Here is a 26,028-nt window from a genome sequence, read left to right on the forward strand (position 1 = left end):
CAGGAGACACAAGCGCTTAAATAAAACCACTGCCAGTTCCAGGGCGTATCCTTTACTCCTCTGCCAGTCCCAGGGCGTGGTCTCCACCCCTCGGTCCCTTTGACACTTCCTGATCACGTGACAACGAACGTCAGAGAACACCCGACAAACTTCCAACCACTTCCTGGATGCGGTGGCAATTGCCATGGCTGCAACTATGAAGTTAAGTGAAATAAAAGACCCGAGCGCTTTGTTCGAGGCGCACAGTGCAGAAGAGATTCGGGTGTTGGAGAGGAGAGTGCGGGCGGAGATCGAACAGAAGAAAGAGGAGCTGCGGCAGATGGTCGGGGAGCGCTACCGGGACCTGATCGAGGCGGCGGACACTATCGGGGAAATGAGGCGCAGTTCGGGCTTGGTGGTCGGGGCGGTGCGGGACATGGAGAAATACTGTGGGAGCCTGAAGTGTAAGCAGAGTACGGGGGCGGCAGGAACGCAGCGGGACCGGGCAGCCTCCCAGGTAAGGTGGGGAAAGGTACAGGAAATGTCAGTGGGCACCGGGGAGACTGCAGGGCAGGCAGGGGGCAATGGCACTGGGTGTAGGTCAGACTGAAGGATAGTGCGAGGGAAATGGCACAGTTAGAGAGCTTAATGCGGGGCAGACACGGGGGTGAGATGGGCATAAGGGGAGGGACGGGGCACTGGGTACCGGAGGGAGATCCCACAGGAGAATAACCTGTCACAGCGCAGGGCAGAGAGAATATGGCGCTAAGTACAGGGAAAAGTGCAGAGAGGAGAGATCACATGAGAGGCTGCACACAGAGCAGAGCAGGGAAGGAAGAACCAGAGGGCACAGCATATAGATGAGAGCGCAGGGAGAAAAGTGCATTAAATACAGATAAATGTGCAGAGAAGAGAGAAGGTCACAGCATGGAGTGCAGGAAGGAATGAGAGGACAGGGGATACAGAAGTGGAAAGCAGGGAAAACTTAGTGTCTCTTCATACAGTATGAATGGAACTAGACACAGGGCTCAGATCAGGGAGATTAAGATGACAGAGACCATAGCAGATAGGTGGGGCAAGGAGATGTATATGGCACAGGCACAAGAGAATGCAGCATAGAGAGTGGCTACTGGATAGAGTGCGGGGAAAGAGAAATTGCTATGAGTACAACATAGAGTCGATAGAGGCAAAGCTTTATTTACAGCTCATGGTGCAGGGCAGAGAGAATGAGATGACACTCAGCAGGCTAAGTGTAGGGCAGTGAGTACTGTTGGTTGTGTGTTTAATTTCATATAGAGGCAGCTGCTCAATTCTCAGGGCTAGACTCCAAGGGAGGTTTTGATCAGATTTTAAATACAACAACACACAACAGCATGAGACTTTGTAGGATCCTACAAAACCTGATCTCTAACAGCTGAAATGTAAAGTCGGTTCAGATAAAGTCTGGTTGTGTGTTTTGTTTCTGCATCTACATCCAATAGTCAATGTATTACAATGAGAAGGAAAAAGTCTGTCAGACACCATCAGATTTTGTCTTTCCGAATTAAAATGCATGCAGTGTTCCCTTTGTACAGGAAGGTCATGTTGGATGGCAGTCATGTAGTTTACACATAATTTACACAGATTTTTGTATCTGTCCTATTATATTTTGACCCACACAACTACATTGAACTTGTTGGATGTGTTTTGTTAATTCCAACCCCGTCCTACAAAATTGAGTTTAGCACTTACTCTCTCTATCCTGGTAAATATTAAGTATCATGTATATGTTAGTGTCACAACATGGCCGCCCTCATTGGGAACTCCCTCCTGTTGCTGGTGGCATTGTGCCCATTAGGAGCATTTTTGTGCAAAATGGTATTGTTTCCCCCAACAAGAGTAAGCTCTATTAAACCGTACTTTCAATGGGGTAAACCATTTTCCACTGATGTAGTTTTGACACCTTTTGCTGAGCAGACCTCTCTCGTTTTAGTGCCAGGAGAAATTTTACTGCACTGCTGCCCAGATCAAGCTCCTGCTGGAAGTTCCAGAGAAGATTTGGAGTGCAATGGAAGCCTCTCAGTACCTGCATGCTACGCAGCTTTATTTACTCTGCTGTCACCTACACTCCCTCCTGCACCTTGATTCTTCCCCCTCCCGCTACAGCCCAGTTCTTGCTCGATTCCCCATACTTGTTCGGCAGGTGGCGGCTGCTGGCACCTTCCGGTGAGTGATACCACTCTACCTGTTTTCAGGATTTATAGTTTTTAGAAATATTTTCTATTATGTATATTTCTTAACATGTAAAATGTGCTTGCTGGTATCTTTTTATTCTTCTGCACAACCCAGTAGTACATAGCATTCAGTTTTGTGTGGGCACTTTTAGGGCCAATTGCACACAGTGCTTTTTATGTGTGAAAAGTGCTTGTGACCACCTTTCAGGGCTACTGTTAACTTCAATGTACTAATCCACATTAGACTCAGTGCATGCACAGGCCTGAAATTTGCTGAAAAGTTTTGGACTTGGTTCAGGAGTTGGCTGAAAGATTGAAAGAGTTGCGTGAATCCCAAAAAATTCATTGCATCCCCAATAAATCTTCCATTTATGTTTGAAAATGATGAATTTTTGAAACTGAAAGTATTGTTGAAACTAGAAAAATTCGAGTTTAAACGGTCATTCATTTCTGTGAATCCTTAGCAGCCATTTTAGGAGCAATGGCGCTCGTTCTTGAAAACATTAATGTGTTTAAGTTTAACTCGAAAATGGGTGAAGTAGAAAACAGTGATGGGATTAACTTCCCCTTGAAAACATGTGAAATAGAAAACAGTGATGGGATTAATTTTTTCCCCTTGAAATGTGTGGAATAGAAAACAATGATGGGATTAAGCTCTCCATGAAACTGGGTGAAGTAGAAAACAATGAGGTAAACTTACCCTTGAAAATGATTCAAAGACAGGCTGTTCTAAGCCTTCATAGGACTCAATGGTACTCGACAGATCAAACCTGCCAAATTTTTTTTTTGCTAAAAAAAAGTTAACTAAACATGAATAAATTACAAATTATGGCACTTATTTAAAAAAAAAAAAAAAATATTGGAAAATTGAGTCCTGGTGTAAATGTGCCCCTTAATATAAATGTAATTCAGCTCTTATTTTATGTGTATCCCATCTTGTTGTGTATATAAAATTATATAATCATATATCATATAATTCTAAATATCCCAGAGAAATATTTATTTGGCCTGCTTGCCTAATGGATTTAGGGATAATCTCTCAAGGTCAGGGAGGCAGGGTGTTAAGCATGCAGGCTAAAGATGTGCAAGATCATGCTAGGAGCTCAAACCTGCCAATTAGGATCCTCAGACAATATTATTGCAGGGTTAGAATGATCATTTTCATTCTATGTATACACACCACATCTGGGCAGTTCTAGGGCCAATGTGGAATAAAATGACCAACCTGGCCAAACAATTTAGCCACATATGGCATACTTAAGACCTTATCATAGTCTCCAGGCTATATAATAGAAATAATAAGGATTCTAGATGAGCTGTGTTCCACAGAATTCACTGTAAATGGTGGCATTTTTTTCCATGACAGAACTACCATACTCCAGGAGAGCAAGTCACTTTTAAAGTGTCCATCTGCCTCGGATCAAGCAGTTGCTGGGGCCCTTTGTTCAATCATCCTTCTGGAGGGCAGCACTCCGCGGCAAGCTCTTACTGACTATTTATTGGCCAGGAAAGCTGGAATCCAGCAGTTGCTAAACCAGCCTCACCATGGTAAATACTAAGAATGTTTCATTAAAGTGTTGCTGCACATGGATTATGGGATAGCTAATGTGTCAATCTGTTATTGAAGCACAGACCTATATCGGTTGGTATAAAACTACTGTAATAGGTTGCCATGCACCATATAATCTTTTTATTGTTTGACCAATAGAAATTGCAGGACTTTTAATTATCAGCTACCTATTCTGAACCATATGATAGCAATGATTATATCTGTGAGTAGTACATTTTACTCTAGAGTGCAGATTTCACTTTCACTTTTTTTTTGTAATTTTTAGGTTTAGGTATAAAGGCACAGGTGTGTTCACTGGTAGAACTTTTAGCCAACACTCTCTATCAAGCCCACGCTCTGTTCTACACACAGTCTGAGGAGATGAAGCCTGATCCCTCTCTAACCTGTGGGCTCCTGTTTACTATGCTTGATACTGTCACCGGTCAGCAAGGAGGAGGTGAGCTCTAATAACTATCATCTGGAAGTTGGGTTGCAGGTATAAAACAATAAAGTCTCTGTTAATAGACACCCTTGCATGTATGACATTGAACACTACCATTTTTGAAGTATGAACAGGACAATTAATCTCTAAAAGATAAAAACAAAAAAACGCTGATGTGGACAAATCTTTTCTCCTCAGGAAAAGGCATTAACGTTTTAAAGGAAGAAATGAAATCTGTCAGCTGGTTCAAGCACCTTCCACCCTCTGTTGTAAATTTTCAGCCTGAGCGAAGAACACTTGCCCACCCTATAAGTCAAGAATATCTTTGTGAAACTCTGCAGCAGTGGATTAGCATGTAAGGCATTTAATGTCTCGTAAGACATTTGAATTAAAAAGTGAAGTACTTAAATAATTATTATTAACTGAATTACAGTTTATTTTGTACTTCTACTATAAAGTCAAATTTGTCCAGGGACCTGTATATCTAACATTTCATTATAAAGAGTATTAATATGAAGTTGGTCCTCCCTATGTTTCTTTAAAAGTCTTTAATCTTTTGGCAAGGCTTTCCGCTAGATTTTGGATAATTGTTGGTTGGATTTGTGTCCATTCAGCCATTACTGGTTTTGGCTGTGCAGCCCACTCAGATTCACTACTGTTTTAGCAAACTAAGTCTGTATGAATTTTGTTTAGTACATTGGGACATTATTATGCTTAAGGAGTAAATATGCTGATGCCCCTTGCAATGCTGAAACTAGATAAGCTGTCTGCTGTGCATTGCTCTGTGGGTAGGGGTGATGGCCTGCGGTTACTAGACAATTTAAATGATGCTTAACGCTATGTTCTTCGTATTAGGGTCGGTACCTTTTTTCAGAAAAGTTATATTTAATAATATTAATAGCAGCTATTAAACTTGATATTAGTAGGTACAAAAAAAAAGGGGGAGATTTATGAAGGAGTGCGTTCCTGTTACGCTTTAAAGTCGGTGATCAGATTTTGTTTAATAACTCTCCTGCAGGGGGCTGATAAAATTACATATGGTCTTGTTATCTAGTGTACTTGTCAGTATAGTATATATATTTTTTTTTATATTAAATTTTTTTTTTTTTAAAGGTTTTTATTTTGCATTTTTAAACAAACAAAAATAAACAAAGGAAAAACAGATAAAGTAAAATAAAATACTTGGCACTTACATCATCTTTGTCACTAATATATCATTTACATTATATACTTGGTGACAGTTAGAACTCCATGTGGTATCAACTTGTCAAGGTACACCAGGGGTTATGTGCGTATTAATCATCTGGTAGCGATATACTGGGGTTGGCATCTAGCCAGGGTTCCCATATTTTCTCAAATTTCTCAGGTACACCCCGGGCATTGTATGTCAGTCTGATCAGTGGAAGTGTCCCATTTATTAGTTCTATCCATTGTTGAATTGTGGGAGGAATGGGGCTCATCCACTTCATTATTACTACCTTCTTTGCGTAGAACACAAGGGAGCATAGTAATGTTCTTGATTTTTGAAGAGGTATTAATTCGTCAATTATTCCTAACAAGCATACTTCGGGGGACCTGATGCCAGGGAGGGACAGGTGTTCCTCTATATAGTGAGTGACTTCTGTCCAGTATGTTAGTACCTTGGGGCAGTCCCAAATCAAGTGGAGGAACCCTGCTTCTGCCATATTACATTTCACGCATTTAGATCTTTCTAATTTCCCCATGGTTTTTTATATTAAATTTAACCGTGACAAAAAACACTTACTGAAATGTGTAAAAATGGGTGGTGGGGTGCTACTTTACATTTGACCTCTGTTAAGCTACAATTTCCCCCCGTAACAACAGTACAATGATGCTGAGACTGAATGCCTGATGTCTCCTGTAGGTGCAATGAAGATATAAAAGTTGGTATCTCTGCTCTACTTGTATATGTCAAGAGCCTGAAGGGACTCGCTGGCATCAGAGATGCTGTGTGGGAATTACTGACCAGCGAATCTATGAGCCAGAACTGGGACAAGGTGTGCCATAGGCTATTGGATCGACCTTTCCGCTTCTGGGAGGATATTTTACAGCAGCTGTTTCTAGAAAGGCTGCAGGTAGGTGCCACAGCAAAGCATTCTGCATCCCCCCTGAGCAGAGTGCTGAAATTCAGGTTCAACAGCACATAGTGCTTCATGTGAAAGACATTCCCTTTGCGGCTTTATTCTAGACTAAAGGCTATTGTGTTTATTTTTTTCAGGCACTTACTAAGGAAGGCTTTGAATCCATATCCAGAAATTTGGTGCAGTTGCTCATGTCTTCACTGCAGGAGCTTGAAGGAAATCCTGAAACACTCAAACATCTTCAGCATGAGAGTAATATCTGCTCCTTCCTGTGGTCTGAGGGTCCAAGCGACCTGCCACCGGATGCAGCCTGGGTGAATGTCGGAAGTCGTGGTTTACAATGCCGAAGTGGTTTGTCGCTAAAAGCACAAGCAGTCACCCCTTGCATCCAAAGCCTGTGTGCAACTCTGGATTCCCAGCTCAAGGTGAAACTGGAGGATCTTTGCTCTTACCTTCCTGGGGAGTCACCAGTGACAGAGAAGCACAACGAGTTTGTGACAACAGCAGCTAAGATTTCTGCCTTTGACAGATATGGTGATGCCAGCACAGTGCAGGAAATGCTCAGTCATCACTGCCTCTCCTGCATGCAACAAATCCAGGACTCTGTAAACACCACCCTTCAATCAGTGAAGCACGAGGGTCTTGTTGACCATGGCGTTGCTCTGTTTAGCCCTAAATTGACTGCAGTTCTCTTCCTTGCCAGACTTTGTCAGTCACTTTGCGAACTGTGTCCTCATTTAAAGCAGTGCATTCTGGGCAAATCAGTTAGCACAGAACAGAGTTTCCGTGAACCCAGGTCAACCAAAAAGACGGGAAAAGGAAAGAAGGTGGATTCACATGCTGTATCCTGCAAGTGGCAGGATTTAAAGGATAAGCTGAAGAAACAGTCTTTAGAAGCATACAGCATTTGGAGCTCTTTTGTGGTTAAGGTATGTTTCCAGTTCCAAACGAACAGCCATCATCTCTTGGGCCACTCTGATAAGTGGAAAAATCTGCAGTACATTGCAGTTTTATAGGCCTCGCTATTATTGACCTTCTGCAGCAGGGTTGTGGAACTGTACAGACAGCTGAGCCAATGTTTGACTCAATCTAATCTGCTGAATATCTGTATGTACAACAAATTTCTTTTTTTTCTAGTTTTTTTGCAATATTTTGAAAGAAAGAAAGTGTACATTCTCTTTGTAACTCTCTCTCTCTTCCTGTATTTAACAGCACCTAGTGACTTCATTTACACACACCTTGCTAATTAACACAGCTGGATCAGCATTGGCTACCGCTACCCACTGGGATGAGATAGAAATCCAGGAGGAGACTGAGGCGGGGAGCAGTGTGACCTCAAAGATCCGGTTGCCTGGACAGGTGTGCAGTTTCTTCTTTGAATCAAATATTGGTCAACTCCTTTAGGTCAATGGCACACGGAATCCTTTCGGGGAAACCAAGGCAATGCCCTTCAGAACTTTTTATATTCACATAAATGGGTAACGTCTCTGCTAGCTGGATAATATTTGAGCAGTAGCACTGATTTCCACATATCAGTTTCTGCTATGGACATCATATTTCTTATTTAAGTAAAAAAAAATTATGTTTTGGCCAAAACGCCTTGCACTTTTCCAGTGATAACCTTGTGTAACTTATTAGCTTTTTTATTCCTGTAGTGCTCCTGGTATGTACAGATGCTGCTTTTCAGCCTGTGTCAAGCAGTGAACAATGTGGGGGGACATGCCTTGCCAAGAGTGACTTTGCAGGAATTACTACGACATTGCCTGGAAGAAGTGGTTGGTGCTTATGAAAGTCTATGTCACAAGAGCCTAGACAAGATGAAATCTGTGAGTATGCACTATTAGTTAGCCATGAATGCAGATTTTAGGTTGTATAGTGTTGAAGATCTCTACCTAACCATCCAAGCCTGTATGGCCATGTACTTTTTGCTTTAGATCATCATCACTTTAGGGGGAATTCACCTTAAATTTAGTAGATTAAAGGAGCCTAAGCAACTCAGTAAATGTCATTGATTAGAAGGAGCAGTGGGATGGAATGATCTGCTTTTTTTATTCCAACTTTCCCTTTAATAGAATTAAGAATATAAACCATTCAGTTCTGATCATCAAATAACTGTTTGTAAACCAAGGTTAAGTGGATTTTCAACCTATTTTACTTTTGCTGTTTTTCCTTTGGGGCAGAAACAAGCATCTTCCCTTACACAGGCACGGGCATTACAGCTCCTGTTTGACTTGCGCTACATGAACCTCATTCTCAGCTCGCGCAGCGAGGATTTGAAAAGCAGTAAGAGCAAGCAGGAGTCCAGGTGTGTGACTTATACGAGCAATAGACCATATTGAAGGGTACATTTTAAGCAGGAAATACAAAGGGAAGATAAATGTTTTCTTCTTTATTTCATAAACTTTTTTCAATATGTGATATTTCAGAATTCAGAAAGTGGCTGACCAGCTAGAAACCTGTATTGACCCTTTTGACCTGGATGTATTTACACCGCACTTGAATGCAAACTTGAATCGATATGCACAGAGAACCTCAGTGAGTCTGATATCCGATATATAAGAGCAGACAAATGGAATACAGCCTCATAGTCATAAAAGAGAACTAAAGCATATTACTAGAATTTCTGTGTCCTTTATACTACAACAGTAATGATCCATGCCTTCAAAGTTGTCCACAGGAGTTTGCCCATCTTTTAAATGTTACTGACACTACATGCGTGTGTGCTCTGGGCAGCTGTTTAGCAGCTAACGTCAGAAATTATCAATCAGAAAATGAGGTTTGTCTGTAACAGAGGCTGATGCTGCTGGCCTGATCCCTATATTTTAATAAAGAATGCACTGGTTTCTGAGCTGCCATGTAAGATTGAATGAATTCCTTATTAGCCTTGTATTGTGACACTCGCAAATATACATTCTGTCCCTAAGCTCAGGTAACTGACAGCAGCACAGAATATATTCTCTGTAAATCAGCAGAAAAGATGGAGAGCTTTTGGGGGCATCTTCAGAGGAACAGGTCTTCTCTTTTAAAAAGCTGCATATACCCTGGGCTTCATAAAAAAAATCTATGTATCCATGTGCAACCCCCACAACATTATACAAATTCTGAACAACATGTAAACAGTGCCCTAATCTGTGTTGCATACAAGGCAATTTCTCTTTTGAGTCTGGCGTTTTCCAAAGAGGCTCAGTTGCTTCCTGTTGTTTTTATTATAAATTACTTAAGAAATTATTTTTAATTTGCAGGTTTTGTTTGGGTTACTAACAGGAGCAGAAAACCAGTTTATCACCAGGAGTTCCACAGTAGGCCTGCAGGAAACGCACAATGTCCTGCCATTAGCGTCCAGCCAGATACGGTATGGCATTTAACCAGTAAAGCATTGTTACATTTATTCTTCTGCAGCATTTCAAGCGAACTGGACATAGAGATCTGGTAAAGTGACAGCAGCACTGGAATTCCTTGACTGTGCCTTTCTTGTACCATTGCTATATCATAACCCTAGGGGGGAAATCCCATGGACAGTTGTATGGGCTGTCCCATAAGTAACAAGGAACCTTTTTTTTTTTTACTCTGTTCCAGTAGGGGGTCATGAGTTTCATTTTACCATCTTTGACCTGGAGGTTCAAGTCAAAAATGGTAAAATGCAACTCATGACCTCCTACAGGTCCCTAACAGTGTCCTAGTAGGAACAATTGCACTAGTGCAGGAGTGAAAAACCATAACTGCAGAAAGATATTGTGCCTTTCCTTATTTGCTATGGCTGCTCAGATTCGCCCTAAAATAAGTGAATAACCATAATTGCAGAAAGATATTGGGTCTTTCCTTATTTGCTATGGCTGCTCAGATTCGTCCTAAAATAATCCTCTTACATTTGTTTTAAAGGTTTGGTCTGCTCCCGCTCAGTATGTCGAGTTCGCGAAAAACAAAGGGTAGGGCAGAGGAAGATGCCAAGATTCAGGTGGGTGGACTGTCTGTGTGCTGCTACATAATTCATAGCATGAGAGCTGTATAAGCAATGTTGGCGTTTGGGAGGACAGATTTGTGCAGTGGGCTTGCCTAATGAAGGAATCCTGTATTTTCGATCTTTTTTAATTAAAAAGCAGTAATAGATTGTTTGCTGAGGTTTTCAATAGACAAAAAACTCCCTACTTCCTGCTGCAGCCTGTGCCTCAGGTTTAACAATAATGAGGAGTTTTTCCATGATTTCTTTGAAGAACCAGGAAGCTGAACAAATATTATACATACTGTGTATGTTTTTTTAGAGCTAAACTACACAGCAGATTTGTATTCTGAGTTGGATCGACAGTCTGGTGTAGTTGCATGGGTCAAAAAATAACGGTACAGGTATGGGACCTATTATCCAGAATACTCGGGACCTGTGTTTTCTGGATAAGGGATCTTTCCGTAATTTGGATCTCCATAACTTAAGTCTGCTAAAAATCATTTAAATATTGAATAAACCCAATAGGGCTGTTCTGCCCCCAATAAGGGGTAATTATATCTTAGTTGGGATCAAGTACAAGGTATTGTTTTATTATTACAGAGAAAAAGGAAATCATTTTTAAAAATTAGAATTATTTGCTTATAATGGAGTCTATGGGAGATGGCCTTTCCGTAATTCGGAACCTTCTGGATAACTGGTTTCTGGATAAGGGATCCCATACCTGTACTGATAACAATAAAAATCTGAGTAAAATTCACAGGAGATTTTGCCATCTGATGCTACACACCTGTTGGAAGGGAATGCTGCATCTGACGATAAAATCTGATGGTGTCTGAAAGATTTTTTTTCTTTCATTGAAATAAACTGGAACAAAACACTCCATCCGACTTGCATTGTAGCTGTCAGGATCAGATCTTGTAGAATCCTATAAAATATAGTGCTGTTTGGTGCTATTGCATAGCTAGATTTTGTGGGTCTAATTAAAATCTGACCCACAAAATCTGATCAAGGCTGCTCAAAAAACATTCAAACATGAAATAAACCCAATAGGATTGTTTTATTATATCTTTATTGGGATCAAGTACAAAGTACTGTTTTATTATTATAGAGAAAAGAGAAATATTCTTTAAGAATAATTATTTGATTAAATTGGAGACTATGGGAGATAGACTTCCCATAATTCAGAGCTTTCTGGATCACACGTTTCCAGGTAACAGATCCTATACCTGTATATCTTTAGCTCTATGTAGCTTTTATAGCTGGGTTGCAGCCCATTATCCTGGAAAACATACTAATCCTGAAATGGTTCGAGTGCGCAAATAAGCCAAGTCTGGCATGTGTGTTTGCAACAAGTACAGCTCCACACACAGTCTTGTGTTTTTATAAACTTCAGCTTTGGCTGTAGCCCTCATATGTCAGTATTAGAAGCAAATTTGTCCAATACGTTTTCCTGGCAATTGCCTTACACACTCAAAAATTGCTTCATGTGCATGAAATACACGTTTTGTTTAAAAATATTATTTGAAAGTTTTGGCATAACAGTCAATGATTCAGGCATAATCTCAAATTTACTTTCAGCTCCCACCCAGCGCTGACCTGCTGTAGAACAAGTCCCTCAGTGGGGTATTTAACGTGTGATATGTGTGTTCAAAGCTACATAGTGTTGTGCCTTGCAGTGCTATTTATCTGAAACCTTACTGCTAACCGTTTCTCAACAAAAATAGGTCTGCTGTGGTTGTTTATTTTTTTAAAGGAAAAAAATGTTCATGGACTGTGTGGCTTTTTCATTACAGCTATGTGTCTGGTCAAAATGCCTATACCTGCCCCAAAGTGTAAAAATGTGCCAGAGCCCTAAATCTGGCTTCCAAATATACAGTACAAAAAGAATAATCAAAACCAAAAGCCAAATAGTAGTTATTTTGCCTGGAAAGGAGCTAATTCGACTACAAGTAACCATATACCCCATTTGTTGCATTTGTATTACTGCCATCAGTAAGGAAGCAGCTATGTGGTGGGTGTAATGGTGGAAAGAAATCATTGATGGTTAGGCAAAATCCTCCAAAAACACTTTTCTTTATACAATAATCAGCAACAGAAGGGCATGTGCCTATGTAGCATATCTTTTTATAACAGATAACTTAGTTCTGTGAGACAGAAATTCTGTATACACTATACACCAATATAAGTCTAACATCTCATCCCCAAACCCAAGTATATTAATATGCAAGTTGGTCATCTCTTTGCTTCCTCTACTTATCTGAGAAGGCTTTCTTCTATATGTAGGAACATTGTTGTGATTTATTTCCATTTAGCCACAAGAACATTAGTGAGGTTAGGGAATCAAGCATTGATGTTCCTATTCATCCCGTCGGTGTTCAGTTGGGTCGAGGTCAGGATTCTGTGCAGGCCAGGCAAGTTCTTCCCCAAGCTGTTGCCACAGAATTGTCAAGAATTTAATCGTACTTTGTAGCCCTAAGGTTTCCTTTCAGGGGACCCAAAACATGAAGAACAGCGCAACACCATTATTCCTTCTCCACCAAACTTAAACATTAGCTTTATATATTCAGCCAGGTAGTATTGTCCTGCCATCTGCCAAACTTTTCCCATCAGATTGCCATATTGTAAAATGCCATTGTTTCACTTCAGGGGATCTGTTTCCACTCTGATCACCTATAAATCAGTAGTTTTCAAAGGGAGCCGACATTGCTGTGGGCATGTTATTTTAATCACAGTGGCCATATAGTGTATATAATAGTACAGAGCTGAGTGCCCCCATTTGGAGTCAGGCAGGATACGGTGGGCCCAAAGACTGAACCTGGTGGGCAGTCTATTAATAGGCACTTCATGATGCAAGTGTTAAAAAAAAAGATTATTTTTGAGTATCACAGTCCACAATATATTAAAAATTAATTCTAAGGTAAACATTCCCTTTAAGTTATTGCTATGCATTATGATATTGCTACAGCAGCTAAGCAGAGCTTTCTACTGCCCAACTGACGGTTAATACTGCCTGCTCTCTGCATGGTGTTTTGCTAGTTTTCACCATAGGAAATACCAAGTTAAAGGAACAGTAACACCAAAAAATGAAAGTGCATAAAAGTAACTAAAATATAATGTGCTGTTGCCCTGCACGGGTAAAAGTTTTGTGTTTACTTCAGAAAGTCTACTATAATTTATATAAATAAGTTGCTGTGTAGCCATGGGGGCAGCCATTCAAAGGAGAAAAGGCACAGGCACATAGCAGATAACAGATAAAGCACTATTGTATTCTACAGAACTTATCTGTTATCTGCTATGTAACCTGTGCCTTTTCTCCTTTTTCCCAGCTTCAATGGCTGCCCCCGTGTCTACACAGCAGCTTATTATATAAATTATAGTAGTGTTACTGTAGCAAACACACCAGTTTTACCAGTTCAGGGCAACAGTGCATTATATTTTTATTACTTTAAAGCGGTTTCATTTTTTGGTATTACTGTTCCTTTAACATGAGAATGTGTGTGTTGGTGTGCAGCTGTTATATATTGTTCCCTGGTTCTACTAATATACTGCAAGATAATGCACAGGACTCATATTCATGTTTCTGTTTTACTTACTGATTGTTTATAGGTGACTTTATCAGAAGTCCCACCTTCAGAGGAGGAAGGTTTCAGACCAGGCTCATTGTTCAGACAACTGGCAACTCAAGATGAAGAAGCACCTTCCCAATCATTATTCAAGCTAGGCTGGTTGTCCAGTATGACCAAGTGATACCTGAACTCTTATAGACTGCAACATAACACTACACATACTGTGCAGCATGATTCTCCCTATCAACCATGAGAGGAGATCCAGCTTTCCATTCAGAAAACTGACCACTTTAAGGGGTAGTTCACATTTAAGTTATGCTTTACTATATTTTAGAATATCCTGTTCCTAGCAAATTTGATTTTTTTTTTAGATTATTTGCCTTTATCTTCTACATCCTCCCAGATTTTAAATAGGGGTCACTGATTGAGCTTAAACTATTGCTCTGTGAGCTTAAAATTGTTACTTTTTTTTATTCCCGTTCAATGCACTGCTGGGCTGCTAAGGTAAACATGGCCCTAGCAACCAGATGCTGAGGAAAACACTAAATAACTGAAAAACAATCAACAATGAAAACCTATTGCATTTTTCTTTGCAGAATATCAATGTCTGTCATACTAAAACTTAATGTAAAGGTGAACAACCCTTTTAAGATAAAAACACAACTTCCTAATTCCTATTCAAAATGTGCCGCATAACTCAGGGGCACATTTAAGCTTGTATTTAATAATAATAATAATAATGCAAGCTAATCACTTTCCAGACTTCTGCCAAGTTATTTAAGATCCTGAAATTGGATTTATAATTTTACAAACAGACTGACCGGCCATTTCATTTTTTTTTTTTTTTATTACAACTCAAATATTAGCAACGTCTAGAATAGCTGGAGACTGCATGGAATGCCTGGGACCAAGCAACAGCAACTGTTTACAAAGTCAGAAATTTGAGATTTGTCTGTTAATCAGCAGAAAGGAGTCGATTCATCATAATCAAAGCTAATTATGATTTTTAATAAATGTGCCCCTGTGATTCTTAGCCACATACAGAATGCACCATAGAGAACTGGCATCGCACATATTGTGCAACATTTTTCAGCAATTAAAAAAAAAAAATCCAAACTTTAGCGTGCTTCTTTGTCAGATGGGTTTTTGTTAAAGGGGTTGTATACCTTTAAATTAATTTTCACAATGATATAATGAGTAAGATAATTTGCAGTTGGTCTTCACTTTATTTTCACATTTTATATAATTTAGCTTTTTGTTCAGCAGCTATCTGGTTTTTAGGAACCAGTTTAACCTAGCAACCACAGACTGGTTTGAAAAATACATTAATATGAATAGAAGGAGGGTCTAAATAAAAAGACAAGCAAAACAAAGTAGCAATAATAAAATTGTAGTCTATTTATTTTATTATTCTGGATTCAGAAGAAAAGGGCAAATAATTCAAAATCTATAAATAAGACTATATATAAAATGAAGACCAACTGAAAGGTTGCTAAGAATAGGCTATTCTATAAAATCCTAAATGTTAAACTGAAGGTTATGAGAGAAATGGCTGCCCTTTCTGCACCTTTTCAGTCATGATTCAGGCAGGGCTGGTTAATGGACACTAAGAAAAACAAATTGGCATTACACACAGACATGAAATTGTCAACAAATTAAATAATTTTATTGTGCATCAATCATTGTTGTGTTTGAATCCATATTGAGGATCAGTGACCTTGGTTCATAAGTTTCATACCAGAACTTTGTACAAAATTCTTATTCCCCTCTCGTATACTCTCTTTCTTTAATGTCACTTATCCTTGAATTTGCAGCAAATAGAGAGCAGATATTTGGCACAACCCAAACATTCATTATTTCAGTAAAGCATAAAAACCTAGTAGGGAACGTGAGCCTTAGTAATATAGCGGTGTCCTGCGGTCCAATACACCAGCTTATATGTTAAACAGAAATACTACTACTGGAGGGGGGATCCTTCTGTATGTAAGCCATGTGTGGGAGGAGAAAGGAACATTAGCTGAATATACTGGAACACTCATTCTAATGATATCTGTACAAAGCGGGGCTGCAGTAAAAATCCACAGACCTTAATGGTTGGAACCCTATATGAAAACACTGAATATGCTGCAAATGAGACTGTAAAAAAGCTAAAGGGTATCATCTTGCCAGCCAGAACCTTGATTGAAATTGGACTGGTACACAAAATCTCTGCAAAATAAGATCAATCTGAGGACATGGCCAGATTGTTACAGTCACCTACAGCCAAAAAGCTGGAAATATGATAAAAATATTTACATCAAAAAGTGCTAGTAAGTTTTTTTTTTTTCCTTTCAAAATTATAAAATACCTAAGATAATTAGCTGAATGGACAGAAAAAAAACTTGATACAGTTTTTGGATTTTTAATCCCCATCTAAAATGTATGAAAGAAAATTCATGTTACAGCCTCCTCCGAGCACAGAAAGGAATCCTGCTGTGCAGCTGTTCCACAGATATGCTGTGGGTTTTAATAATGGTGAGAGTGCAGAGTGTCTTTTCAGCGAGTGCTCTCTGTGCCTGGTCAGGAGGAAGAATTGCAGCCACGCTGATGTAAGCTTGAAAAGTGCGCCTCCTTCAGGATCTGGTTGATGTGGACGTAAGGCCCCCGATTCAGTGCAGACTGTTCTGGGCTGGACACAGGCTGTGGGGTTGCTGGGCCTGAGCCTGCCATGGTCTGAAAATGGTCAGAGCAGCTGCTCCTGTCAAGACTGAAGTTGCTATTGCTGCTTTCACTTCCTGAAGACTGGAACGATAAAATCAAAAGGGAGAATCAGAAAAGCAAAGCAAAATCAAAAGGCAGAATCAGAAAAGCAGAGAAGGTCCCTCTTAGGGCTCTGGCACACGGGGAGATTAGTCGCCCACGACTGTGGCGCTGTGTATGCCATCCCACCAGCGATTTACAGTTTCGCCGGTGGGATGGCATATCAGGGAGATTAGTCGCCCGTGAACAGGGATATTTGTCGCTGGCGACTAATCTCCCCATGTGCCAGAGCCCTTAGGGACAGCAGCATATTTTCGTGTCTCAACGCTAATTTGATTAGCCATTCAGCATTAGCATTCTTCTGGCTAGAGCTTTACAAGTCAAGAAATCCGCTGCATTCAGACATTATACAGTGGCTTGCAAAAGTATTCGGCCCCCTTGAACTTTTCCACATTTTGTCACATTACAGCCACAGACATGAATCAATTTTATTGGAATTCTACGTGAAAGACCAATACAAAGTGGTGTACACGTGAGAAGTGGAACGAAAATCATACATGATTCCAAACATTTTGTATCACCTTTATACCACTTTTGTTATTTTTTATTTCAAAAGGGTTACCCTGTAAACATTTTTTACAAATAAATAACTGCAAAGTGGGGTGTGCGTAATTATTCAGCCCCGAGTCAATACTTTGTAGAACCACCTTTTGCTGCAATTACAGCTGCCAGTCTTTTAGGGTATGTCTCTACTAGCTTTGCACATCTACAGACTGAAATCCTTGCCCATTCTTCTTTGCAAAACAGCTTCATCTCAGTCAGATTAGATGGATCTTGCCACAGATTCTCGATTGGATTTAGATCTGGACTTTGACTGGGCCATTCTAACACATGGATATGTTTTGTTTTAAACCATTCCATTGTTGCCCTGGCTTTATGTTTAGGGTCGTTGTCCTGCTGGAAGGTGAACCTCCGCCCCAGTCTCAAGTCTTTTGCAGACTCCAAGAGGTTTTCTTCCAAGATTGCCCTGTATTTGGCTCCATCCATCTTCCCATCAACTCTGACCAGCTTCCCTGTCCCTGCTGAAGAGAAGCACCCCCAGAGCATGATGCTGCCACCACCATATTTGACAGTGGGGATGGTGTGTTCAGAGTGATGTGCAGTGTTAGTTTTCCGCCACACATAGCATTTTGCATTTTGGCCAAACAGTTCAATTTTGGTCTCATCTGACCAGAGCACCTTCTTCCACATGTTTGCTGTGTCCCCCACATGGCTTGTGGCAAACTGCAAACGGGACTTCTTATGGTTTTCTGTTAACAATGGCTTTCTTCTTGCCACTCTTCCATAAAGGCCAACTTTGTTCAGTGCACGACTAATAGTTGTCCTATGGACAGATTCCCCCAAGAGGCCCATGGTGACTCTGGGGGAGCTGCAGAGATCTACAGCTCCCCCAGAGTCACCATGGGCCTCTTGGCTGCATTTCTGATCAGCGCTCTCCTTGTTCGGCCTGTGAGTTTAGGTGGACGGCCTTGTCTTGGTAGGTTTACAGTTGTGCCATACTCCTTCCATTTCTGAATGATCGCTTGAACAGTGCTCCGTGGGATGTTCAAGGCTTTGGAAATCTTTTTGTAGCCTAAGCCTGCTTTAAATTTCTCAATAACTTTATCCCTGACCTGTCTGGTGTGTTCTTTGGACTTCATGGTGTTGTTGCTCCCAAATTTCTCTTAGACAACCTCTGAGGCCATCACAGAGCAGCTGTATTTGTACTGACATTAGATTACACACAGGTGCACTCTATTTAGTCATTAGCACTCATCAGGCAATGTCTATGGGCAACTGACTGCACTCAGACCAAAGGGGGCTGAATAATTACGCACACCCCACTTTGCAGTTATTTATTTGTAAAAAATGTTTGGAATCATGTATGATTTTCGTTCCACTTCTCACGTGTAATTCCAATAAAATTGATTCATGTTTGTGGCTGTAATGTGACAAAATGTGGAAAAGTTCAAGGGGGCCGAATACTTTTGCAAGCCACTGTATATAGGACATTAAAGAGATACTGTCACCTGAAATTACAGTTTTTAACAGTGAAATTAAGTTTTTTAAATATATCATAACATTGTATTTTCATGAACTTTATAATTTTGCCACAAAAGTACTTCCTGATGCTTTTACATTATCTATCTGATATTTTGATCCCCTATGAGGTGGCTGCTTTATTTGTGCGGCAGTAGGCCATTAGCATTAGAAGCTATAACCGACAGGCTGAGAAGGGACAGTCAGGTTGGCAAAACAGGTTTAGGAACTTCAAGTAACAATTACTTACAAAAGCAGCCCTATCAGTGAAAAACGATCAACATGACCTATAGGTAAGTTTTAATGTACATTAATATTTTGAAAAGTAGTTTTTCATGTGGTCTGGCACCCCAGTGTAAAGCTACAGGTTAGGTAGCGAGGATACATGCTTACGCGTAACTCATACTCCACAACCCAGAAGCTGTCATTGGAGATTCATGATACGTAATGTAATTGGCCAGTCTGGGAGTGAAGAGACTGATGGCTGGTTCACAAGTACGTTCAAGAGACCCCCTTACTTTGAAAGAGGCCCATAAGTCAGTACTGTGTTCCAATGGACACTGTCAAAGTCTCTTGAATGGCAGAGTTAAACAGACAAGGTTGTGCGGTTTGTAAATACTAGAGGGTTGTCCAAGTCTACCGATACTGGGGGATAAAAGCAGAACCATAGACAGGCAGGTCGTAGGCTACAGTGAGGTGTCCACGTAGCAGTGATAAACGAGAGTACGGTATGAGCTCCATTATAGATATACCTAATATGTTCTAACAAGAAAAGGGAGAACATATAAGAAACATACAAGAATGGAAAAAGAACAAACTAGATAAACAGGAAACAGTAGCAACTATAAACGTCGAACCAAGGACCAATAGTTTTACTTCAGCAGACATCAAGCATTAAATAATCACAAAGTAGCAAGTAAGCAGTAAAAAGTTTCACTCCAAAGTCATTTAAAAAAAAATGAAGAATATGATACCAGTTCATTCAGACCATAGGTATCCCCAAACTTTTATACCCGTGAGCAACATTAAAATGGACAAAACTGTTGGAAAGCAACACAAGCATGGAAAATGTTCCTGGGGTGCAAATAACAGCTATAATTGGCTATCTGCTAGCCCCTATGTGGAATGGCAGCGTATAGAAGGCTCTGTTTTACTTTACATTAAGTTTTATGCAATCAACACTTGCCTCCAAGCCAAAAATGAGCACCTGCTTTAAGGCCACTGGGGTTGGGGATCACTGCCACAGGGGCAGACAGTGTTCAGTCTATGCATCCACTTGAGTTCTCTCTGTAGAAGTAGTCTCCACTGCGGGGTGGTGACCGTGAGAGACTATGTTGTTATATTCTTTATTTTTTTCCCTTTATATACACTTTCGGTGTTTCCTGCACTTACACTGTGACGTCATTAGGTTTTTCGCACCAATGGGGGTTTATCAGTGGATCCACTTTGTCTCACTATTACATTGAAAAAGGATGTGGAGGCAGCCAAAATATTAGCTGCACATTCTAAATAAATTTGTGTGTTTGATAGGCAGATCTTATTATTACATAGGGTTGAAAAAAGTCCATCAAGTTCAACCCTTCCAAGTAAACCCAGCACACACAACCTGTACTTACCAATCTATACACTCACATATATAAACTATATATACAACCAGTAATACTAACTGTAGATATTAGTATCACAATAGCCTTGGATATTCTGCTGGTTCAAGAACTCATCCAGGCCCCTCTTAAAGGCATTAACAGAATCTGCCATTACAACATCACTAGGAAGGGTGTTCCCCAACCTCACTGCCCTCACCGTGAAAAACCCCCTACACTGCTTCAAATGAAAGCTCCATTCCTCTAATCTAAAGGGGTAGCCCAGGGACCAATGATTGGATAATACTGTGGGACTGCGGAAACCTATTGCCCAAGGACCACACAAGCACTCTGATGCGGCCCATTCCCAACAGGGCTTTCAAACCTGTTTGATAGATATCTGGTTGATTTTTGGCCAAGGCTATCTGCACGACCCTATACATGAACAGATAAGCTGCCAACTCAGAGTGGTGGGGCCAAGTTGGCAGCTTTTATCACTCTGTGTATAGCCAGCTAAAGAGCCATGATTTTGGACAACTGCCACGGACAGTGTGTGTTCCAATTGTAGCTGTATGAGATGCATTATTGCAGCCACAAATGAATCTGTAAGGGACCATATGCCTTTAGAACCGTTTGATAAAATCATTATCCACTCCTAAACTCACCTCTGTTTCCCACTCCTGTAATTCAGAGCTCCATGTATTCCTTTTGGAGGGTGGTAGTTCAGAGACTTCATTAGAATTCCGCCGCCTTTTCCTGCCAATAAACAAAAACACAGTCACAAATCAACAATTCAATATGTTGGTTTAAGTACATAATAAAGATGCCCAAACACAGGCAACCTCTAGACAGGCTGACTTCAAGACCAAGTTGGCAGCTTATTGTCCCGTGTATGGGGCCCTCCCAACAGTTTGCCACACCAATATTTGGCCAATATCTCTTCAGCATGTTAGAAAATCCCATTGGTATGTTGATACGGTCCTTTATGGATAGGTCACCCAGGACCCATTATAAACTGATCATTCCACTATGGTAAATATATAAACTATTTATAAGCTTAGGTATTGGTTTACTTTGACTTCCATACTCTAAAAAATGTCTATTAAACACATAACCATGTGTCACTGAGCACATTATATCAATATATATATATATATATATATATATATATATATATATATATATATATATATATATATATATATATATATATGCACTCTGAGGAGGCAAAATGTATTATGTTGCACCAACTTTAATATCAACTTCTACAGAGCAAATGTATAGTGTAAGAGCCACACTTTGTAAAGGTACAGAGACGGGGGGGCTCATTTGTGTTTAGGGAATGGCAGTTGGTCTTGCTCCTATACCTTCACTTTTCTCTGCTAAACCCAGTTTGAAATTATCCGCTGACCAATGTCTGTGTTGCTCTCCAAATTTTTAGCATCAGGATCCAGCAACAAAGCTGGCTGACCAAGTGGAAGCTCAATGACCGGATATGGCCCATCTAAGGGATATTTGTAGCATTAAGGCTGCTCAAGTTCTTCATTAACATAATTGTATGACATTGCAATGTAATAGAGCACTCAAACATAATCTGCCCAGTTCATATAGAAAGTTGGACAGATACTGGATTATGGTGGGTAATCTAATTGAATCACTATAGTTTTTAAATACACTATCTGACTGGCCTATACAATTTCTGTGGCTTAATAGTCATAGAAACATTACAAGACAGGAACCTTAAACAAACAGTAACACCAAAAAAATAAGTGTATAAAAGTAATTAGAAAATAATGCACTGCTGCCCTGAAAAGGTACAAACGGCGTGTTTGTCTCAGAAAATGTATATAAACAAAGCTGCTCTGTAACCATGGGGGCAGCCATTCAAAGGAGAAAAGGCACAGGCACATAGCAGATAACAGATAAAACACTATTGTATTCTACAGAAGTTATCCGTTATCTGCTATGTAACCTGTGCCTATCCTTTTTTTTCCAGCTTGAATGGCTGCCCCCATGGCTACACAGCAGCTTATTTATATAAACTATAGTAGGGTTTCTGTAGCAAACACCCCAGCTGTACCAGTGCAGGAATGACTGCCCCCGGGGCTACACAGTGGGGTTTTTATATAAACTATAGTAGGGTTTCTGTAGCAAACACCCCATCTGTACCAGTGCAGGAATGGCTGCCCCGGGGCTACACAGCGGGGTATTTATATAAACTATAGTAGGGTTTCTGTAGCAAACACCCCAGTTGTACCGGTGCAAGAAAGGCTGCCCCCGGGGCTACACAGCAGGGTATTTATATAAACTATAGTAGGGTTTCTGTAGCAAACACCCCATCTGTACCAGTGCAGGAATGGCTGCCCTGGGGCTACACAGCGGGGTATTTATATAAACTATAGTAGGGTTTCTGTAACAAACACCCCAGCTGTACCAGTGCAGGAATGGCTGCCCCCATGGCTACACAGCGGGGTATTTATATAAACTATAGTAGGGTTTCTGTAGCAAACACCCCAGTTGTACCGGTGCAAGAATGGCTGCCCCGGGGCTACACAGCGGGGTATTTATAAAAACTATAGTAGGGTTTCTGTAGCAAACACCCCATCTGTACCAGTGCAGGAATGGCTGCCCTGGGGCTACACAGCGGGGTATTTATATAAACTATAGTAGGGTTTCTGTAACAAACACCCCAGCTGTACCAGTGCAGGAATGGCTGCCCCGGGGCTACACAGCGGGGTATTTATATAAACTATAGAAGGGTTTCTGTAGCAAACACCCCAGCTGTACCAGTGCAGGAATGGCTGCCCCCATGGCTACACAGCGGGGTATTTATATAAACTATAGAAGGGTTTCTGTAGCAAACACCCCAGCTGTACCAGTGCAGGAATGACTGCCCCCGTGGCTACACAGCGGGGTATTTATATAAACTATAGTAGGGTTTCTGTAACTAACACCCCAGCTGTACCAGTGCAGAAATGGCTGCCCCCATGGCTACACAGCGGGGTATTTATATAAACTATAGAAGGGTTTCTGTAGCAAACACCCCAGCTGTACCAGTGCAGGAATGGCTGCCCCCATGGCTACACAGCGGGGTATTTATATAAACTATAGTAGGGTTTCTGTAACTAACACCCCAGCTGTACCAGTGCAGAAATGGCTGCCCCCATGGCTACACAGCGGGGTATTTATATAAACTATAGAAGGGTTTCTGTAGCAAACACCCCAGCTGTACCAGTGCAGGAATGACTGCCCCCGGGGCTACACAGCGGGGTATTTATATAAACTATAGAAGGGTTTCTGTAGCAAACACCCCAGCTGTACCAGTGCAGGAATGGCTGCCCCCATGGCTACACAGCGGGGTATTTATATAAACTATAGTAGGGTTTCTGTAACTAACACCCCAGCTGTACCAGTGCAGGAATGGCTGCCCCCGGGGCTACACAGCGGGGTATTTATATAAACTATAGTAGGGTTTCTGTAACTAACACCCCAGCTGTACCAGTGCAGGAATGACTGCCCCCGGGGCTACACAGCAGGGTATTTATATAAACTATAGAAGGGTTTCTGTAGCAAACACCCCAGCTGTACCAGTGCAGGAATGACTGCCCCCGGGGCTACACAGCGGGGTATTTATATAAACTATAGTAAGGTTTCTGTAGCAAACACCCCAGCTGTACCAGTGCAGGAATGGCTGCCCCCGGGGCTACACAGCAGGGTATTTATATAAACTATAGTAGGGTTTCTGTAACTAACACACAACCTTTACCAGTGCAGGGCAACAGTACATTACATTTAAATTACTTTAAAAAACGTCAATTTTTTTTTGTTGTTACTGTTCCTTTTTTTTTTTTCCAACTTTTTTTCTATTTAGACCTTCTACTTAAATAGTCAATAAATAGGACCATAACCAGATAATAAGTTCCAAACTGGATAGAGAGAGCATCCAATCTAAACTAATTAATAATTGCACACCAGATGAAAAGGAATACCCCACAATGCGGTTGCGGAGACAAAACTGTGCAATGTACGCACGATGTGGTCATTTTGGTTCTCTCTCACACTAAAATGCTCACTGGAGCTTCCTCAGACTAGAAAGATCCAGCACTAGCACTGCCACATGTTTGCCATTCAAGAGAATGGGGGGAGGCAGTAGCAGCTTCAGGGACTTGTCAGTCAGCTAAAATATCTATAAAGCACAAAAGCAATAGATACCCCACAGATATAACTACAGAATGTGTACAACCTGAGTGCAATTATATACATATATGTGAGTAATGAACTAGGCCTGGGCGATATACCGTTTAATACCGTTTTTTTAAAAAACTATATTCATTTTTCAGATACCGCAATACTGGGGTGTCAGGGTACTCACCCGTGCGGCCCGGTCTCGCCCGCGTCCTGTTGTCCGTGGGACGGTGCGCTTGCAGCAAAGCGCACGTACATGTCAAAGTGTGCACGTCCGCGACGCGCTGACGGCGCCGGTTCTGCGCATGCGTGGGGGGTATTTAAAGCTATCAAACACCTCCTCCTGTGCTATGTTGTCTGCGGCCTTGCCTGGGAAACTTAGCCTGCCTGATTTACCTTACGACTTTCTGTTGGCGATCCTTCGCTTGCCTGACTCTGATTTTCAATACTGCAGTAATTATTCTCTAATTTATTAGGAAATGGGGTTAACATCTAATCATGCATGGAAAAAAAAATAAATACCGTGACACCTATATAATTTTGAAAAATATCCTGATATCAATTTTCGGTCATACCGCCCAGCTCTATAATGTAGCCCTACTGTAAAATCTATGAGTATATGAAGTCACCTGGGAGTTCTATGGGTCTCCAAGATTCTAAGATCCATTTATAAGCAGGGAATGTGTTATGATATGTGAGTGCCCATTGTGACATCACTAAGCAGCAATGATATAATATTATGAAGTGCTGCAGGTGTCACCAATGAGAAAGACGCTGAAATGACTGCGCAGAAGCATCTCCTTACCTGCTGTCTGGTAACATTTGGGCCCTGTGCTGGGAAGCGCAGCCGCACGGCGGAACAACGAGGCGCAGCCAGTGAGAGTATGAGGCACAGTTACTGAGGTATGAGGCACAATGACTAAAGTGCGCAGGAAAGAGCGAACTTCCCCGGGGGCTGCCACCGTTGCCCCCGTTCGCTGCCTCGACGGTAGCTGCTAGTTCCTAGTGGCGAATGGGCCGCGCGTGACGTCACAGACAACGTGATGACGTAGCGACGTCTCCAACACGTAACTATCGGCGTCTTTTTCAAATGACTGCTCATGGGTGAGTGCGCTCCTCAGTGGTTTCTCGGGCTGGAGAGGATGGCTGGTTACATGTAGTGGCACAGCGCTGTGTGAGTATTGGGTTGCTATGGAGAGGATGGCTGGTTACAGGTAGTGGCACAGCGCTGAGTGAGTATTGGGTTGCTATGGAGAGGATGGCTGGTTACAGGTAGTGGCACAGCGCTGTGTGAGTATTGGGTTGCTATGGAGAGGATGGCTGGTTACAGGTAGTGGCACAGCGCTGAGTGAGTATTGGGTTGCTATGGAGAGGATGGCTGGTTACAGGTAGTGGCACAGCGCTGAGTGAGTACTAGGTTGCTATGGAGAGGATGGCTGGTTACAGGTAGTGGCACAGCGCTGTGTGAGTATTGGGTTGCTATTGAGAGGATGGCTGGTTACAGGTAGTGGCACAGCGCTGTGTGAGTATGGGGTTGCTATGGAGAGGATGGCTGGTTACAGGTAGTGGCACAGCGCTGTGTGAGTATGGGGTTGCTATGGAGAGGATGGCTGGTTACAGGTAGTGGCACAGCGCTGTGTGAGTATTGGGT

The 26,028-nt window shown here is 41.3% G+C and overlaps 2 protein-coding genes across 3 annotated transcripts; one reads left to right on the top strand and one right to left on the bottom strand.

Annotated features, from left to right (window-relative positions):
- Positions 1-67: 67 nt before the first annotated feature.
- cog1 (component of oligomeric golgi complex 1) lies at positions 68-15,470 on the top strand. Of its 2 annotated transcripts, XM_012967525.3 has the most exons (15): positions 68-496; positions 1,952-2,184; positions 3,559-3,740; positions 4,028-4,198; positions 4,382-4,538; positions 6,069-6,279; positions 6,423-7,214; positions 7,498-7,644; positions 7,941-8,111; positions 8,466-8,590; positions 8,712-8,820; positions 9,528-9,637; positions 10,165-10,240; positions 11,804-11,848; positions 13,832-13,919. In XM_012967525.3, exons 1-14 carry the CDS (start codon positions 185-187, stop codon positions 11,828-11,830), a joined length of 2,823 nt encoding a protein of 940 aa, XP_012822979.2. In that variant the 5' UTR covers positions 68-184; the 3' UTR covers positions 11,831-11,848; positions 13,832-13,919. The 2 variants fall into 2 exon arrangements, with proteins under 2 accessions (XP_012822979.2, XP_012822978.2); XM_012967524.3 differs by lacking the exon at positions 11,804-11,848 and having other exon boundaries at positions 13,832-15,470.
- fam104a (family with sequence similarity 104 member A) lies at positions 15,431-25,411 on the bottom strand. Its single transcript, XM_002935890.5, has 3 exons — positions 25,183-25,411; positions 20,858-20,948; positions 15,431-16,572 (listed from the first exon to the last, which is right to left on the bottom strand). Exons 1-3 carry the CDS (start codon positions 25,197-25,199, stop codon positions 16,351-16,353), a joined length of 330 nt encoding a protein of 109 aa, XP_002935936.1. The 5' UTR covers positions 25,200-25,411; the 3' UTR covers positions 15,431-16,350.
- Positions 25,412-26,028: the final 617 nt, after the last annotated feature.

The sequence above is a fragment of the Xenopus tropicalis genome, chromosome 10 (assembly GCF_000004195.4).
Source record: "Xenopus tropicalis strain Nigerian chromosome 10, UCB_Xtro_10.0, whole genome shotgun sequence".
Taxonomy (NCBI): domain Eukaryota; kingdom Metazoa; phylum Chordata; class Amphibia; order Anura; family Pipidae; genus Xenopus; species Xenopus tropicalis.

Excerpts from the sequence above, each read along its gene's own strand:
- cog1 (XM_012967524.3), top strand. The coding sequence starts at position 185 with ATGGCTGCAACTATGAAGTTAAGTGAAATAAAAGACCCGAGCGCTTTG. Across the intron at positions 3,741-4,027 it reads GCTAAACCAGCCTCACCATG|GTTTAGGTATAAAGGCACAG; the intron begins GTAAATACTAAG and ends TGTAATTTTTAG. Across the intron at positions 7,215-7,497 it reads GGAGCTCTTTTGTGGTTAAG|CACCTAGTGACTTCATTTAC; the intron begins GTATGTTTCCAG and ends TGTATTTAACAG.
- fam104a (XM_002935890.5), bottom strand. Across the intron at positions 16,573-20,857 it reads TACAGGAGTGGGAAACAGAG|TCTTCAGGAAGTGAAAGCAG; the intron begins GTGAGTTTAGGA and ends TTATCGTTCCAG.